Genomic DNA, 14,846 nt, shown 5'->3' on the forward strand with positions numbered 1-14,846 from the left:
TCATCCGCTTCATTCAAGCCAAAGCGGACACCATCTGGCAATCCCCGGCGTCTATTCCTCCCCCGGCCAGAGGGGTGGAACGAAAGTACATGGTGCCCTCCAAGGGGTACAAGTACTTATATACCCATCCTCCTCCATGCTCTCTGGTGGTCCAATCCGTGAATGAACGGGAGCGCCATGGCCAGCAAGCCCCCGCCCCAAAATCAAGGGAGGCTAGACGTATGGACCTGTTGGAACATAAAGTCTACTCTATGGGGGGCCTTCAACTCAGGGTGGCGAACCAACAGGCCCTGCTTAGCAGATATAATTATAATACCTGGCAGGCGGTGGGCAAGTTCACTGAACTGGTCCCACAGGACTCCCACCAGGAATTCCAGGCCCTTCTGGAGGAAGGAAAGAAAGTTGCACGGACCTCCCTCCAGGCCTCACTCGATGCTGCCGATTCGGCAGCCAGAACCGTGGCCTCCGGAATCACGATGAGACGGATATCATGGCTGCAAGTGTCAGGCCTACTTCCTGAGCTGCAACACACCATCCAAGACCTGCCATTTGAAGGCCAGGGCCTCTTCTCTCAGAAAACAGACCCTAGGCTGCAGAGTCTCAAGGACAATCGGGTGATTATGCGTTCCCTCGGGATGCATACCCCACAGACCCAAGGAAGGCCCTTCCGTAGCCAGCCTCGGCGCCCTCACCCCCACCCAGGCCACGACAAGACTTTGGCAGAAGGCACGGTCGCGGTAACCGCAGGCGCAGTCTGGACCCCAAGGGGGCCACAATAACGGTCCCGCCAAACCAACGATGGGCCCTAAACCGAACTTTTGAAGGTGTGGCCGAAAGCAGAGCACCAGTCCTTTCCCAGGATCCCCTTCAGTTTTCCAACCGCCTTTCCTCCTTCCTCCCCGCGTGGACCCAATTAACCTCGGATTGTTGGGTCCTACGCACGGTAGAATTTGGATACCACCTCCAATTTATTTTGCCCCCTTCCCCGTCCCTCTTCAGGGACCCCTCTCATGAGCAATTCCTTTGGCAAGAGGTTCGTACGCTCCTCTGCATTGGGGCTATAGAGGAGGTACCAGAGAAATTAAGGGGCAAGGGATTTTATTCCCGATATTTCCTAATCTCCAAGGCAAAAGGAGGTCTCTGACCCATCCTGGACTTGCGAGGACTCAACATGTTCATGAAAAAGTTGACGTTCCGCATGGTATCCCTGGGGACCATCATCCCAACCCTGGATCCCAGAGACTAGTACGCTGCTCTCGATATGAAGGACATATATTTCCACATCGCCACAGACGGTACCTACAGTTTATGGTGCACTGCCAACATTTTCAATTTGCGGTCCTTCCGTTTGGCCTCTCTACAGCCCCTTGCGTGCTCACGAAGTGTATGGCTGTAGTGGCCGCCTTCCTCCGTCGTCGGTGAATACATGTCTTTCCTTACCTAGACGACTGGCTTATTCAAAGGACCTCCAAGGCCCAAGTCAGCGGACACATGGGCATCGTCACGGATCTATTCAGGTGATTGGGCCTGATGATCAATCTAGAGAAATCTACTCTAGTGCCCACAGAAAGAATAGAGTTCATTGGGGCCATTCTAGAATCCAAACTCGCAAGATCCTGCCTGCCACTCCCCAGTTTCAGGCATTAGTTTCAATTATAAAAAGCCTCCAAAGCTTTCCGATGACCTAGGCTCGCACCTGTCTCAGCCTCTTCGGTCACATGGCCGCATGCACCTTTGTAACCAAGCACGGCAAGCTACGCCTGCGTCCCCTTCAAACCTGGCTCGCCTCAGTTTACTGCCCAGGCAGAGATATCATAGACATGGTGGTCACCATTCCTCAGAGCATTTTAGGCTCCCTCAACTGGTGGCTAACACCCTCCCTGGTATGTGCAGGACTGCCGTTCCATCCGATGCAACCTTCAGTGTCCCTAATGACGGACGCGTCATCTCTCAGCTGGGGGGCTCACCTAGGCCATCTTTGCAAGGCCTCTGGTCATCTCAAGAGCTAGCGTTGCACATAAACATCCGAGAACTGAGAGCAGTCCGCCTGGCATGCCAGACGTTCCAGCAACATCTGCAGGGTCGTTTTTCAGTGCTTTCGGACAACACAATGGCCGTGCACTACATAAACAAGCAGGGAGGAACTCGATCCTCCCCGCTTTGTCAGAAGGCGATCCAACTGTGTGAATTTTGCATAGCCCACTCAATAGACCTTGTAGCGTCCTTTCTTCTGGGGGCTTAGAACACTCTCTGGTGGACCAACTCAGCAGATCTTTTCTGTATCACGAGTGGTCGATTCACCCGGACATTATACATTCTGTCTTCCGGAAGTGGGGCTTTCCCCACATAGACCTCTTCACTTCTTGTGAGAACAGGAAATGCCAGAGGTTCTGCTCCTTTCAAGGTCTCGCCCCAGGCTCAATATCTGACGCCTTCCTAATCCCATGGAAGAGCCAGCTGCTTTACGCCTTTCCACCCTTCCCACTGGTGCACAAGGTTCTCCTAAAGCTCCGCAGGGACAGGGCTCGCCTGATCCTGGTCGCCCCGCATGGCCCCGACAACACTGGTACACCACGTTGCTGGACCTCTCGATAGCCAACCCAATCTCCCTGCCTCTTCATCAAGATCTTATAACTCAGGACTATGGCAGGCTTCACCACCCAGACCTGCAATCCCTTCATCTCACAGCGTGGTTCCTGCATGGTTAACTCAATCGGAGTTACGCTGCTCTACCCCAGTGCAAGAAGTACTCCTGGGTAGCAGAATACCTTCCACTCGGTCTACATACTTGGCCAAATGGAAGCGATTTTCCTGCTGGTGTCAAACACTGAATGCCACACCCACGGAGGTTCCCATCCCCACTATACTGGACTACCTCTGGTATCTTAAACAGCAAGGCCTCACTAGCTCATCATTGCGAGTACACTTGGCCACTATTTCTACTTTCCACCCAGGAGAAGGTAGTCACTCTGTCTTCTCCCATCCTGTGGTTTCGAGGTTCCTCAAGGGTTTGGAGTGTCTATACCCCCTAGTACGCCGCCCCACCCCTTCCTGGGACCTCAACCTGGTCCTGACGAGGCTTATGTTTCCTCCATTTGAGCCATTGGCAACCTGCTCGCTCCTATATCTGTCATGAAAAACAGCCTTCCTTGTAGCCATCACGTTGGCTAGAAGAGTCTCTGAGCTTCGGGCTCTGATGGTGGACCCACCGTATACGGTGTTCCACAAAGACAAGGTGCAATTGTGTCCACATCCAGCATTCCTCCCCAAAATAGTATTGGCCTTCCATCTCAATCAAGACATATTCCTCCCGGTCTTCTTTCCCAAACTGCATGCATCTCGTCGGGAGCAGCAGTTACATTCCCTCGACGTCCGTAGGGCGCTTGCCTTTTATATTGACCAGACGAAGCCCTTCCGCAAAATGCCCCAACTCTTCTTTGCAGTGGCAGACCGGATGAAAGGCCTGCGCATCTCTTCTCAGAGGATTTTGTCCTGGGTAACGGCGTGCATCTGTACTTGCTGTGATCTAGCTCATGTTTCTCCGGGACATATTACCACACATTCTGCCAGGGCTCAGACCTTGTCGGATGCCTTCTTAGCTCGAATACCTATCCAGGAGATATGTCGAGCAGCTACTTGGTCTTCAGTACACACCTTTGTTTCCCATTATGCCCTGGTGCAACAATCCAGAAATGATGCAGCCTTCGGCTCAGTGGTTTTGCATTCTGCATTATCTCACTCTGACCCCACCTCTTAGGTAAGGCTTGGGATTCACCTAATTGGAATCGATATGAGCAAGCACTCTAAGAAGAAATGACTGTTACTCACCTTTGTAACTGTTGTTCTTCGAGATGTGTTGCTCATATCCATTCCAAAACCCGCCCTCCTTCCCCACTGTCGGAGTAGCCGGCAAGAAGGAACTGAGGAGCGGATGGGTCGGCAGGGGTATATATTCGGTGCCATAGCGGCGCCACGCCAGGGGGCGCCCAGCCAACCCACCGAGTGTTGCTAGGGTAAAAATCTTCCGACGAACGTGCACACGGTGCGCGCACACCTAATTGGAATGGATATGAGCAAGACATCTCGAAGAACAACAGTTACAAAGGTGAGTAACCATCTTTTCTGCACTCAATGTTAATTTCTGCAAAATTCTGCATTGCGCAGTAGCGCAGAATTCCCCCAGGAGTACCATGGAGTAGTTACTACTTTAGCAGTATAATATTCTCATTTACCAAACATGTATTCCTCATCCTCGTATCCACTATACAGAGGTGAATTGAATTCCATCGCTAAACTCTAGTAGTTAAATCAGGGATTAATTTGGTCCTATGTGTCCCAATTGAACAAATTATAAGGCATTAAATATTGAGAAAATGTTATTTTAAAAAATGCATAATGTCCACGACAGGGTCCTCTATTTCAGGGACCTCCTCCACCTGTAAACTCATATTCTGAGCCGCTTGTCTCAAAAGGTCTTGATGGGCCCTGAGATCAACTGGTGGAGGGCCTGAGGAGGATGTTCCTGCCACCGCCTCGTCAGGCGAGGGGGAGGAGGAGAGGCCCAGGACCAGGGGGTCCTGTGGGGGCTCCTGTACTTGAGGAGCATCATCTGCATCAGGTGGAACCTGGGTGTCTGCAGATGGTATTGGAGCCTCATCCGTGCCCGTGGAGGGGGGCGGCTTACTGTCACCTCTGGTACCCAGTGTTCTGACGGGGCCGACCGTGGAGCCACTGATGGAGCACCTTGGGCTTGGTCGTATGCCCATGGTGTCCAGAAGGACCAATGATGAGGCCGTTGCTTGTGGCTCTGGCTCTCTGGGAATATATGGCTGGGGATGTCAGAGTCACGCTCCTGAGGATAGGATGTGCTACCAGCCTGTGATGACACCGATGTGTGTCTCGATGGCCACGGCGGTGCCGATAGACCCTGGGAGGGTGCCACAGTTCTGGATGCTAGATCCTGGGGCGGTACCAGGGAGTGGCACCAGAAGCTATAACGGCACCAGGAGCGAGAGCGAGACCGGGACCTTCTACCGTAGCGGTGCCGGGAGGTCGACTGGGATCTCGAGACCCTTCGTCTGGAGCGACTGTGGGATACGCGGTGCCGTGAGTTGGATCGGTCCCAGGAGTATCTGGCCAGTGAACGAGATGTCGAACGGTGCCATGAATGTGACCGGTACCACGATGGAGAGCGGTGCCAGGACATGAGTGCGACCGGTACCGGCGCTGGGAGCAGGAACGGCGTGATCGAGTGCGTCTGTGAGACTGTGATCTTGAACAATGTCTCTCTGTTGGACCAATGGAAGGTGGCCTTCCCATGGCCAGTTTCCCGATGGATTGTATGGCCCGCACCGGCAGTGCCGGGGGTTAAGGCCGTGTCGACTCCGTCATGGCGATGAGTTCCGTGGCGATGAGTTCTCTTGCCGTGGAGAAGGTCTCTAGTGTAGAAGGGAGGGCAAGCTCAATCACAGCATGAGCCGGGGAGCTGTCAGGCACCGGACTCAACGGACCGGAGTTGACAGTGCTGCGCTCGGTGGAGCCGCAGTCAGCGGTGGTACAGTTGACGGTACCGCAGCAGATGATGGTGCCGGATGAGCCGTCTTCGAAGAGCACTCCTTCTATGGAGCTGAAGCAGCTGAAGCGCTGTGTTGCTTCCTGGATCTCAGGGACAGGGAGCGGTGCCGAGCAGATGTCGGTGCCGGTAAGAGTCGGTGCTGGGGCTCCTTCTCGGTACTAGAGTGGTCCGGGGCCGAAGGGGCGCTCCTTACAGAAGCAGTCTGTTGGGCGCTCGGTACTGACGCTGCAGGACTAAGTGCTGACTCAATGAGGAGCTGTTTCAGTCGAAAGTCCCGCTCCTTCTTCGTCCTTGGCTTGCAGATGTGGCACTTATCGGTAAGGCAAGATTCCACTAGGCACTTGAGGCAGGAGTCGTGGGGATCCCCTGTTGGCATCGGCTTTTGACACGCCGAGCATGGTTTGAATCCCGGTGCCTTGGGCATGGGCCCGTACCGGGGTGAAGGAAAGGGACTAATCCCCGATACCCCCCTTAACTATATATATTAAGTATAAAGACAACAACTAATACTAACTCTAACTACAAGAACTCGAACTATACACACAATAAACAGCAAAGAACTACGAGTAGCTAGGGACGTGGAGATTGGCAAAGCCGCACTCCACAGTTCCAACGACCATCATGGGCTGTAAGAAGGAACTGAAGGGCCGTTGGGTCAGCAGGGGTATATATCCGGCGCCATAACGGCGCCACTCCAGGGGACGACCCAGCCAACCCACCGAGTGTTGCTTGGGTAAAAATCTTCCGACGAACGTGCACACGGCGCGCGCACACCTAATTGGAATGGATATGAGCAGCACAACTCGAAGAACAATAGTTATAAAGGTGAGTAACCTTCTTTTATTCAGTTAAAAAACAAAAATGTTCTTCATTCCTACAGATCTATCCCACTAAGCCAAGTGCATATAAAAACAGGTTGGTATTACTTGCAATAATGGAAGAGTCCCCAAATTGTCTTGGTAGCATTTTTGTGGCTCTTTTTTGAGGACATCTACTTAAGATACCATTTATGCTGCAAGACAGAAGCATGCTGTTTTGAGGGAGAGAACTTAAAGTTTTTGGACTAATGAGGAAAAACTGAAAAATGGATTATTTGAGTCTTAGCTTTGCACTTCTTTTTTTCCTCAGGTCAAAAAAGTTCTTTAGTTTTATAGAAGGTTGTTTAGTGAAGAACTATATGCAGAGACCCTCCACCGAGCAGCTTTTAAAACATCCTTTTATACGCGATCAGCCAAATGAAAGGCAAGTCCGAATCCAGCTTAAGGACCACATAGACAGGACCAGGAAGAAGAGAGGAGAGAAAGGTATGCAGACTTTTAAAATTAAACCTGTGTTTACTGATATATATTTTTAAAAACTGATTATTTGATATTCTACCAACTTCCGATTTTACAAAAAAATCTAAGATCATATAGTTGTCATTGTATACAAAGCTTGTGGATTAAACTGAAGCTCACATCCAAATGGAGGTCTCCTTGTGTCTCTGGGATGAGATGACATTTGAATGGTTCCAAAATGCTGTATATAAATCTGATCTTTTAAGATGGTCAGAACTGGATTGCTGAGGCCCTGTAGCAGGAGCTAAGTATTTTAAGATAAAAAATTGAAAGAGCCACATGGAATATTGTTTCCGCTTTCTTGCTAGATGAGACAGAATATGAATATAGCGGAAGTGAGGAAGAGGAGGAGGAAGTGCCTGAACAAGAAGGAGAGCCAAGGTAATAGTTGCTGATGGGAGGCCATTAAAAGATCTAGATAAATAATTTTATAACCTGCCTTGACAAATCTGGAGTATATTTCTATTTCATAAGCCTTTACACCTGTTACTAAATATAATTAATCACATATATTAATGAGACATGAACCTCAAAAGATTTGAACATTCGCTCAGACCTCTGAACTTTTTTGAGGTCTCCATCCTGTCCACTCTAAACTTGGATACACCATAGAGAGACTTGATACCCTGTAGACCAGTGGCTCTCAACCTTTCCAGTCTACTGTACCCCTTTCAGCAGTCTGATTTGTCTTGTGTACCCCCATGGTTCAACTCACTTAAACTACTTGCTTACAAAATCAGACATAAAAATACAAAGTTGCCATAGCACACTGTTACTGAAAAATTGCTTACTTTCTCTTTTTTACCACATAAATACAAAATAAATCAATTGGAATATAAATATTGCACTTACATTTGAGTGAGTATATAGAGCAGTATAAACAAGCAGTTGTATGAAATTTTAGTTTGTACTGACTTTGCTAGTGCTTTTTATGTAGCCTGTTGTAAAACTAGGCAAATATCTAGATAAGTTGATGTATCCCTGGGAAGACCTATGCATCCCCCGCAGGGATATGCATCCCCCAGGTTGAGAATCACTACTGTAGAGGTGGTGGGTGTGTGAGACTTACAGTGTGTGTGTCTGGGGCAAAGCACACAGGTAGCTGGGGCTCTAACCAGACCTCTCTCAGAGTTTAAAGAGAGGATGTAGGCTCGGTTCAAGGACTGGGAAAAAGTTTGGGTTGGCTCTTACTTTGCCTGACGTGGTTTGACATCTTCCAGAGAGAGTACCTGTTTGATATGCATCCAGTATCTTTGTTTTGAAAGACAACAGATTAAAATTTAAACTGTGTGTGTGTGTAATGTATAAACTTTGGAGAAGGTATTTAATGGCTCTTTAGGCTCTGTGGCATGGGAAGCTTAACTTTCTGTTTTTGCAGTTCGATTGTCAACGTGCCTGGAGAATCTACCCTCCGACGTGATTTCCTGAGACTGCAGCAGGAAAACAAGGAACGTTCGGAGGCCCTTCGGAGACAGCAGCTGCTACAGGAACAGCAGCTCCGAGAGCAGGAGGAATACAAGAGGCAGCTGTTGGCAGAGAGACAGAAACGCATAGAGCAGCAGAAAGAGCAAAGGAGGCGGCTAGAAGAGGTAGAAATAGAAGACTGGAGCTAAGGTGGCAGAGCTCCTGTTACGCTTATTGTCCCAAGAGCTTAAGAAATATTCCTTGTATATTGTGCAAGAATAATATATATCCATTAGCTAAGATTTTCAAAACCAGGATCCTAAAGTAAGGCTCTTACACATCCACGTGTAGACATGGTGGTCTGATTTCCAAAAGTATTGAACACCCTGCAGCTCCCAGGAGGTAATTGATTCCAAAAGCCTAAATGCATTGACTTGTATTTTGAATGGAGATAATTGTATATGTATATATGTATTGCTGTTCAAAATACTAGGTCATTGGCCTAGAGACTTTTGGTATAGCTGTACAGAAGGGAAGACTTTTATGTTTAGTTATCAGTGTACAGCTTTCTTAAACCAGATCATGCCACTAAGATGGCTTTTAGAACTACCTGTCCATGGTATGAATCAGAGTTCTTTTAGAACTTTCTTAAACATCTGCATTTGGCACTAACGCATGGTGGATGGCAGCCTCTTTTTGATGCAGGGCAGACTCGTGTAAGATACGGGAAGTAGTTGTCCTACTGTAGTTGGTACTGGTGAGCCCCTCTGTTGGAGTAGTGTGTCCAGTTCTGGACAAATGGTGGAGAAAGTCCAGAGGAGAGCAACAAAAATGATGAAAGATTTTGAAAATCTACCTATGAAGAAAGATTAAAGAAAATTGAGCATGTTTAGTCTTGAGAGGGACAGCACCTTTTTAACAGTCTTGTATGTTAAGGGCTGTTTTGCAGAGGACTGTAATCAATTGTTCTCTGTGTCCACTGAAGATAAAACAAGAAGTAATGAGCTTAATCTGCAGCAAGGGAGATTTAGGTTAGGTGTTAGAAAAACTTTAAGAATAGTTAAACTCTGGAGTCGGTTTCCAAGAGAGGTTGTAGAATCACCATCATTGGAGGTTTTTAGAACAGGTTGGACAAATACCTGTTGGCGATGGTGTAGGTTCACTTGGTCCTGCCTCAATGCGGGAGGCTGGACTTGAGGGCTTCTTGAGGTCTCTTCCAGGCCTATAATTCTGTGTGTAGTAGCATAAAGGTGTATGGTATAGAATACCCATTATTCATTTTAGAAATGTCATAGGTAGCAAATCATACATAGTATACTGGATTTTTCCCCATTTGTCCTGTAGGAGACATGCCATTTTCATACATCTTTGTATCTATATCTATCTGAATTTTTTAACAAAACCCCAGGTAAATTTTTGAATATTTACTCTTTGGGATATACTGACTGTTTGCTTACATAGTTTGTTTGGAATTTCTTTCTCAAAAGTTTTTTGTACATCACCTTGTCCCTTGTGAGTCTATCATAATTATTTTGTTTCTAAACATTCTTTCTTTATTTAAATGTTACTTACTAGGACAACAGCTAGTAAGTAAATAAAAGGTTCTTTAGGACTTGACAGATGGAAAGTTTTCTAAAAAATTTTGCAGACCAAAACTGAGTCTGGGAGATAAAGTGAAACCAATCATATGGTCAAATTCCAATTGTCCTCAAATGATCCTTGTTTGACTTGCTGTTACAGCTGTTCATTTGGCATGTAGTTCTTCATCAAAGCTATTTAGTTTTCCAAGCACTGATAATGTTTAACAATGCAAAGAGGACCAGATTAGCTCCACATAGTACATCAAGTTTACACATACATTTACGATTCATAACTTTAAGATTTGCATTATGTATTAACCCGATAAATAATGTAACATAAAATTTAAAAAAGCTTTGCAGGTTACCTTAAGATGTTTTTCCCAACCCCCTTCAAATGTGTAAGTGAATTTACTGCTTTTATAAGGAGGAACTGATAGCAAGGACCCAGCCACACACATGCAGCAGGAAGGGGCTTCTTTTCTCTTCTGTCTCCCCCTACCATCCTCAAACAGCCAAGATAAATATCATTGTAATTCCAGGTCTTGGCCTGTCTTAAAGAGACTGTCAGTTGTGCAGCAGTTTTATTATTTGGTCATAAAGGAGACTGGGGAAAGCTAAAATGAGATGCTTAGTTTTTACTTGAGTCAGGATTTGAATTAAAACGTTGAGGTGATCCTAATCTAATGATTTGCTAGTCCCCTGCGTGATGATGTTAATCTGAAATTCCACTTAATACAAACGTGAAGCTTTTTTTTTTTTTCTTTTAAACATCTGAAAACTCTAGTTCCAGGCATTTTTTTTTTTTTAATAACTAAGTGGAGTAAGCCATTTAATCTGCCATGATCAATATGACCTTTTTAATCTGAAATTGCTCTCAATATGAAAGGAAAAATGCTGCAAATAACAGAAACAGAACAATGTGTCTGTTTGCTAGAAAGAGTCTTAAAAGTTTAGTTGAAGGGAATATTTAGGTGTTAGAGGGTGAAAATGCTAAATCATGTGGAAGTTGCATTTAGGTCAATCCCACTTTCTTCAAAAAGGCCCTGTAAATGAATGTTCTTATGTATTTAAAAAAAAACAAACACCCACAATATTTGATATGTATAAACCTACCTCCTTCAAGGATGGATCTGTGTGGAGATATGATTAGTTTTCTGTCTTTAGATAGCCTATCCTTCACTTGACTCTTGAGTTTCTTCCAGCATAGGCATGTTGGATAGCTTTTCTTTTAGTTTATAAAATCATGTTTTCTTTTGCTTAAATATATTCTTTCACCCTTTTTTAAAAAATCAGAGCAATTTTGAATAATTTGCTACTGCAAAAAAGACTTCAAACTGATCCATTACAATGTTAGCAACATAGTGACGCTGCATATTGTGGATTGATGCGTTTGTGAATAGAGTTCCACAACAGACCATGAAGAGATGGAGGAGAAAAACCTCTGCATCTGCCAAATCTATAACTGCTGCCATACTACCTCACTTTTTATGGTGAAATTGCCATACAAGCGTTTTTTAGGGAAAAAAAGCATTGTCATCAATAGGAAATTAGTTTTAAAAAGAAAATGGCCCCTACCAAAATGCTTACAAGCATATGTAGTTCTTTTGAACTTTTTTTTGTTTGGCTCTTCTATTCTTGGAGAAGCATCCATCCATCTGAGAGATTCTTAGGAAAACTTTAGCCGGAACAAACTTTCTTAAAGAGGATGAGGAGAAGAAACATTCTTAGATAACATTATTATTGTGGCACAGAGTGATGAGAGCCAAGAAACCAAAAGGATGAACTTTTTTTCTTAACTTACTCTATGTTATGAAGAAAGAAGAGCTTAATAACATGAGTTAAGAATAGTGTTGCTTTCAAATCCGCAGCTTTTTCAGTTTGGGTTTCTGGTGCTGCTTTTGGTTGGAGTGATGGAAGTTGCAATTTTTTTGCATTTGTGTTTGACATTCACTTGTGAGAATTAGAGGATCTTTTTAGACCATAGGTAGTCTCCCTGGACATGTTGCCAACATGCCTTCCCCCCCCCCCCTTTCTTAAATTAAAATTGAGCGCCTGTTCTTACAATTCTGGCACAGATCCTAGACAGTTTTGACTGAGACTGCCACAAGAACAGTGTTTAGGACTCATGCCAAAAGTGCATTATTCTTAGCGGTATTAGAAAGAAGATTGCTTTTAAAAGGCATATAAGTGACTACTGAAAACAATTGTTTCAGAGACCTTATAATTTCTGCATTACTTAGAAGCAGGAAATTATACATTACTGAAGTGCAGAAGATTATCTGAAGCTTTGCAAGTTTTTGGTTAGACGTATGCTTTTATATAACTATCATTTGTATGACACTTAAGACTTAGGTGTTTAAAAAAAGAAATCTGAGCTGTCCTAGCCTTTAAATGTGCCTACATATGAGATTTTGTCTTCAACAAAATGGAAAAAGACAATCCTGGGCTTAAAGGGAATGAAGTACCATCAGAATTAGTGCTTGGCAAAACTGAGTCTAGTTTTGATTTTGCAAAATGAGAACTAGTTGCGATGCAAGTCCTATTGTGCCTGAGCCTCCCTAACTAGATCTCCTAAGTGCTTCAATAATACAAATAATAAAAATAACCTCCACAGTTCAGAGGGTTCTGATAAAATAGGTTCCATTTAAGCTGGGCACACCTGAGGTGAAGGGGATGATTTTGCCAGGGCTTTGTTTTACAACACTAAAAGAGGAATGGTTTCCATCCAGGCTCCACTTCATTTGAATTGCCCACATTTTGGGATGGTTACACTCTGGACTCATGTCTAATATGATTATTTTATCGTCCTTGCCCCCCCCCCCCCCCCTTCAAGTATTCGGTCACCAACATTAATGCATGTATATATCTACCTTTATGTGGCTATAAAACAGCTATATAGAGGTGGTTTTATATTCTAATCCATGCATTCATCATTCGTGTTTTTTTGTGTGAGCTAGGGTACTGTATTTGTTTTTATATGCAAACTAGCAGTTTGCATGTGTAGCTGCATTGCCCCCTTCTGGTAAATCACGATACACAGCATAGTCTGTGAGCTCAGACCTATAAAATCATGAACCATTATGAGACCTGAGTTAGAATGCATTATAGGTGACATTAGGAGGATAGTTGTCAGGATCTTAGCAGTTTTCTCATTGCTCTATCTGCACCTCTTAGAAATTTTCTTTCACCACTCTGTAGCTTGCCTTTTCTTTAGTGGCTAGCTGTCTGAAAATAATCTGCTAATCTGACATTCAGCATCACTTGAGGTTGGTACTAGACTACCATATCTCTCATCCAGCTAAAGAAGATCTGAAAGACTGTCTTGTAGCCACAGTGCAACATCCTATGCCACCTAGCTAGCTCAGTATGTATAGGAACCAGGCTATATACCAAATTTTGTGTATTTTTTTTTTGTGTATAATTAGAGGTATAGTAACTAATGCACTTATTTTTAAAATCAAAAAGGAAATTACATAAGCGGCACTTACAGTTTACATCTTAGACCAAAAAAATCTATCATGAGTGAACCTTCCTAGGGCAAGCTATTGTGAACTTCAGTATTCACTCCTCAAAAAGTTTTTTAAAACTAGTCAGTAAGGTGATCTTAGGTTAAAAAGCACAAGTGCACAGTGGGAAGTCAGGTGGATCATCTTGCTTTAAAAGTAAGGAAATCTATAGCTTGCTAGTAGGATCATTACTCATGTCGAAAACCTCTCTCATAGCTGATTCTATTTTTATCACAATACATCTCTTCTCTCGTCACTGGTTGAAAATAATTCTGTGTATTTACTGTTTGCTGCTTCTGTGGCTTGGTTTTCACAGGCCATATTCAAAGAAGGGGAAGTCTTATAAGGTGGGCTCTAGATACTTGGTGGACCTTCGGAAGGTGGTGTTTTTGGTAAGCAGTGCAAGGTGCCTAGACTTCCATTCATTTAGCAAGTCAGCTAAAGTGGTGCTAATAGGAAAGTAGAACTGGTGTAGAGAAACTCCATCCCTTTGTGTGCTTTGGCACATGGACAACAGAATGACTGTGCTTCAGAGATTTGCTTTAAGTGCACACTGGTGGCAGTGTTTGTATTTCTTTATTTTCTAGTAGGTGGTAAACATGCACTGTGGATGTTGAAACTCAAGATTTTTTTTTTTAAAATAGAATTTTATTCTTTTATTTACATCATGTTATGGGAAACTGGCATGTTCCTTGTGATGGGACCTCCGGGGTGCAACCTGGACTGTGGGACCACTGAACCCTCTGTCCCACCAACTTTGGGGTATCCCTCCCACCCCGTGATGCTGTTGCCACGCTACAAACCTCTGACAGGTACTGCACTTAAACAGACCTACACAGGCAGGGGCACATCCATTTGAGTTACATAAATGCTTTGCCAACCAACAAGAGAGAGGCTCCAGTCAGTTCCCCCCAAGCTCCCCAGCCTTGCAACCCAGAACTGTGCCATCTTGCCCTCGTCAGAAGCTTGACCAGTTTAAGTTCATTACCAAGTCTGCCCCTCCCTCGATGTGGAAAGGGCACACACTAGCCTTTGTAAAGTGAGCTGAGATTTCACAAGCACTTCAACCAAAGCACACTGTTTTAGGTAAAATATAAAACAGATTTATTAACTATAGAAAGATCGCTTTTAAGTGATTATAAGTAGTGAGCGTAGAGATCAAACTTGGTAACCTAAGAAATAAAAGTAAATTCACAATCTGAGTTCTATAAACTAAACAGGATTTGAATCAAGCAGTGACTCACCCTGACAGATGGTACAAACAGTTCGCAGAGTTTTAATACACAAGCTGGAACTGTCTTCCAGCCAAGGACCACTCTCCTTGGTTCAAAGTCTTTGTCCTCCAAACCTGTTTATCAGGTGTTGAGTTGTGGGGGGAGTGAGGCCAGGTCATGATGTCACTTCCCGTGCTTTTATTGTTTTTTTCCAGCTTGCTGGAAAGAAC

General features: G+C 44.8%; 1 protein-coding gene across 4 annotated transcripts in view; it reads left to right on the top strand.

Annotated features, from left to right (window-relative positions):
• The window catches only part of MAP4K4 (mitogen-activated protein kinase kinase kinase kinase 4), a 274,266-nt gene that overhangs the window by 197,396 nt on the left and 62,024 nt on the right, over positions 1 to 14,846 (top strand). For all 4 annotated transcript variants that reach the window (XM_032793935.2, XM_032793938.2, XM_032793939.2 and 1 more), the window contains exons 10-12: positions 6,704 to 6,879; positions 7,221 to 7,293; positions 8,291 to 8,501. In XM_032793935.2, the coding sequence (XP_032649826.1) occupies positions 6,704 to 6,879; positions 7,221 to 7,293; positions 8,291 to 8,501 (460 nt within the window). The remainder of the gene's footprint in view (positions 1 to 6,703; positions 6,880 to 7,220; positions 7,294 to 8,290; positions 8,502 to 14,846) is intronic.

This window comes from Chelonoidis abingdonii, chromosome 1, assembly GCF_003597395.2.
Source record: "Chelonoidis abingdonii isolate Lonesome George chromosome 1, CheloAbing_2.0, whole genome shotgun sequence".
Taxonomy (NCBI): domain Eukaryota; kingdom Metazoa; phylum Chordata; order Testudines; family Testudinidae; genus Chelonoidis; species Chelonoidis abingdonii.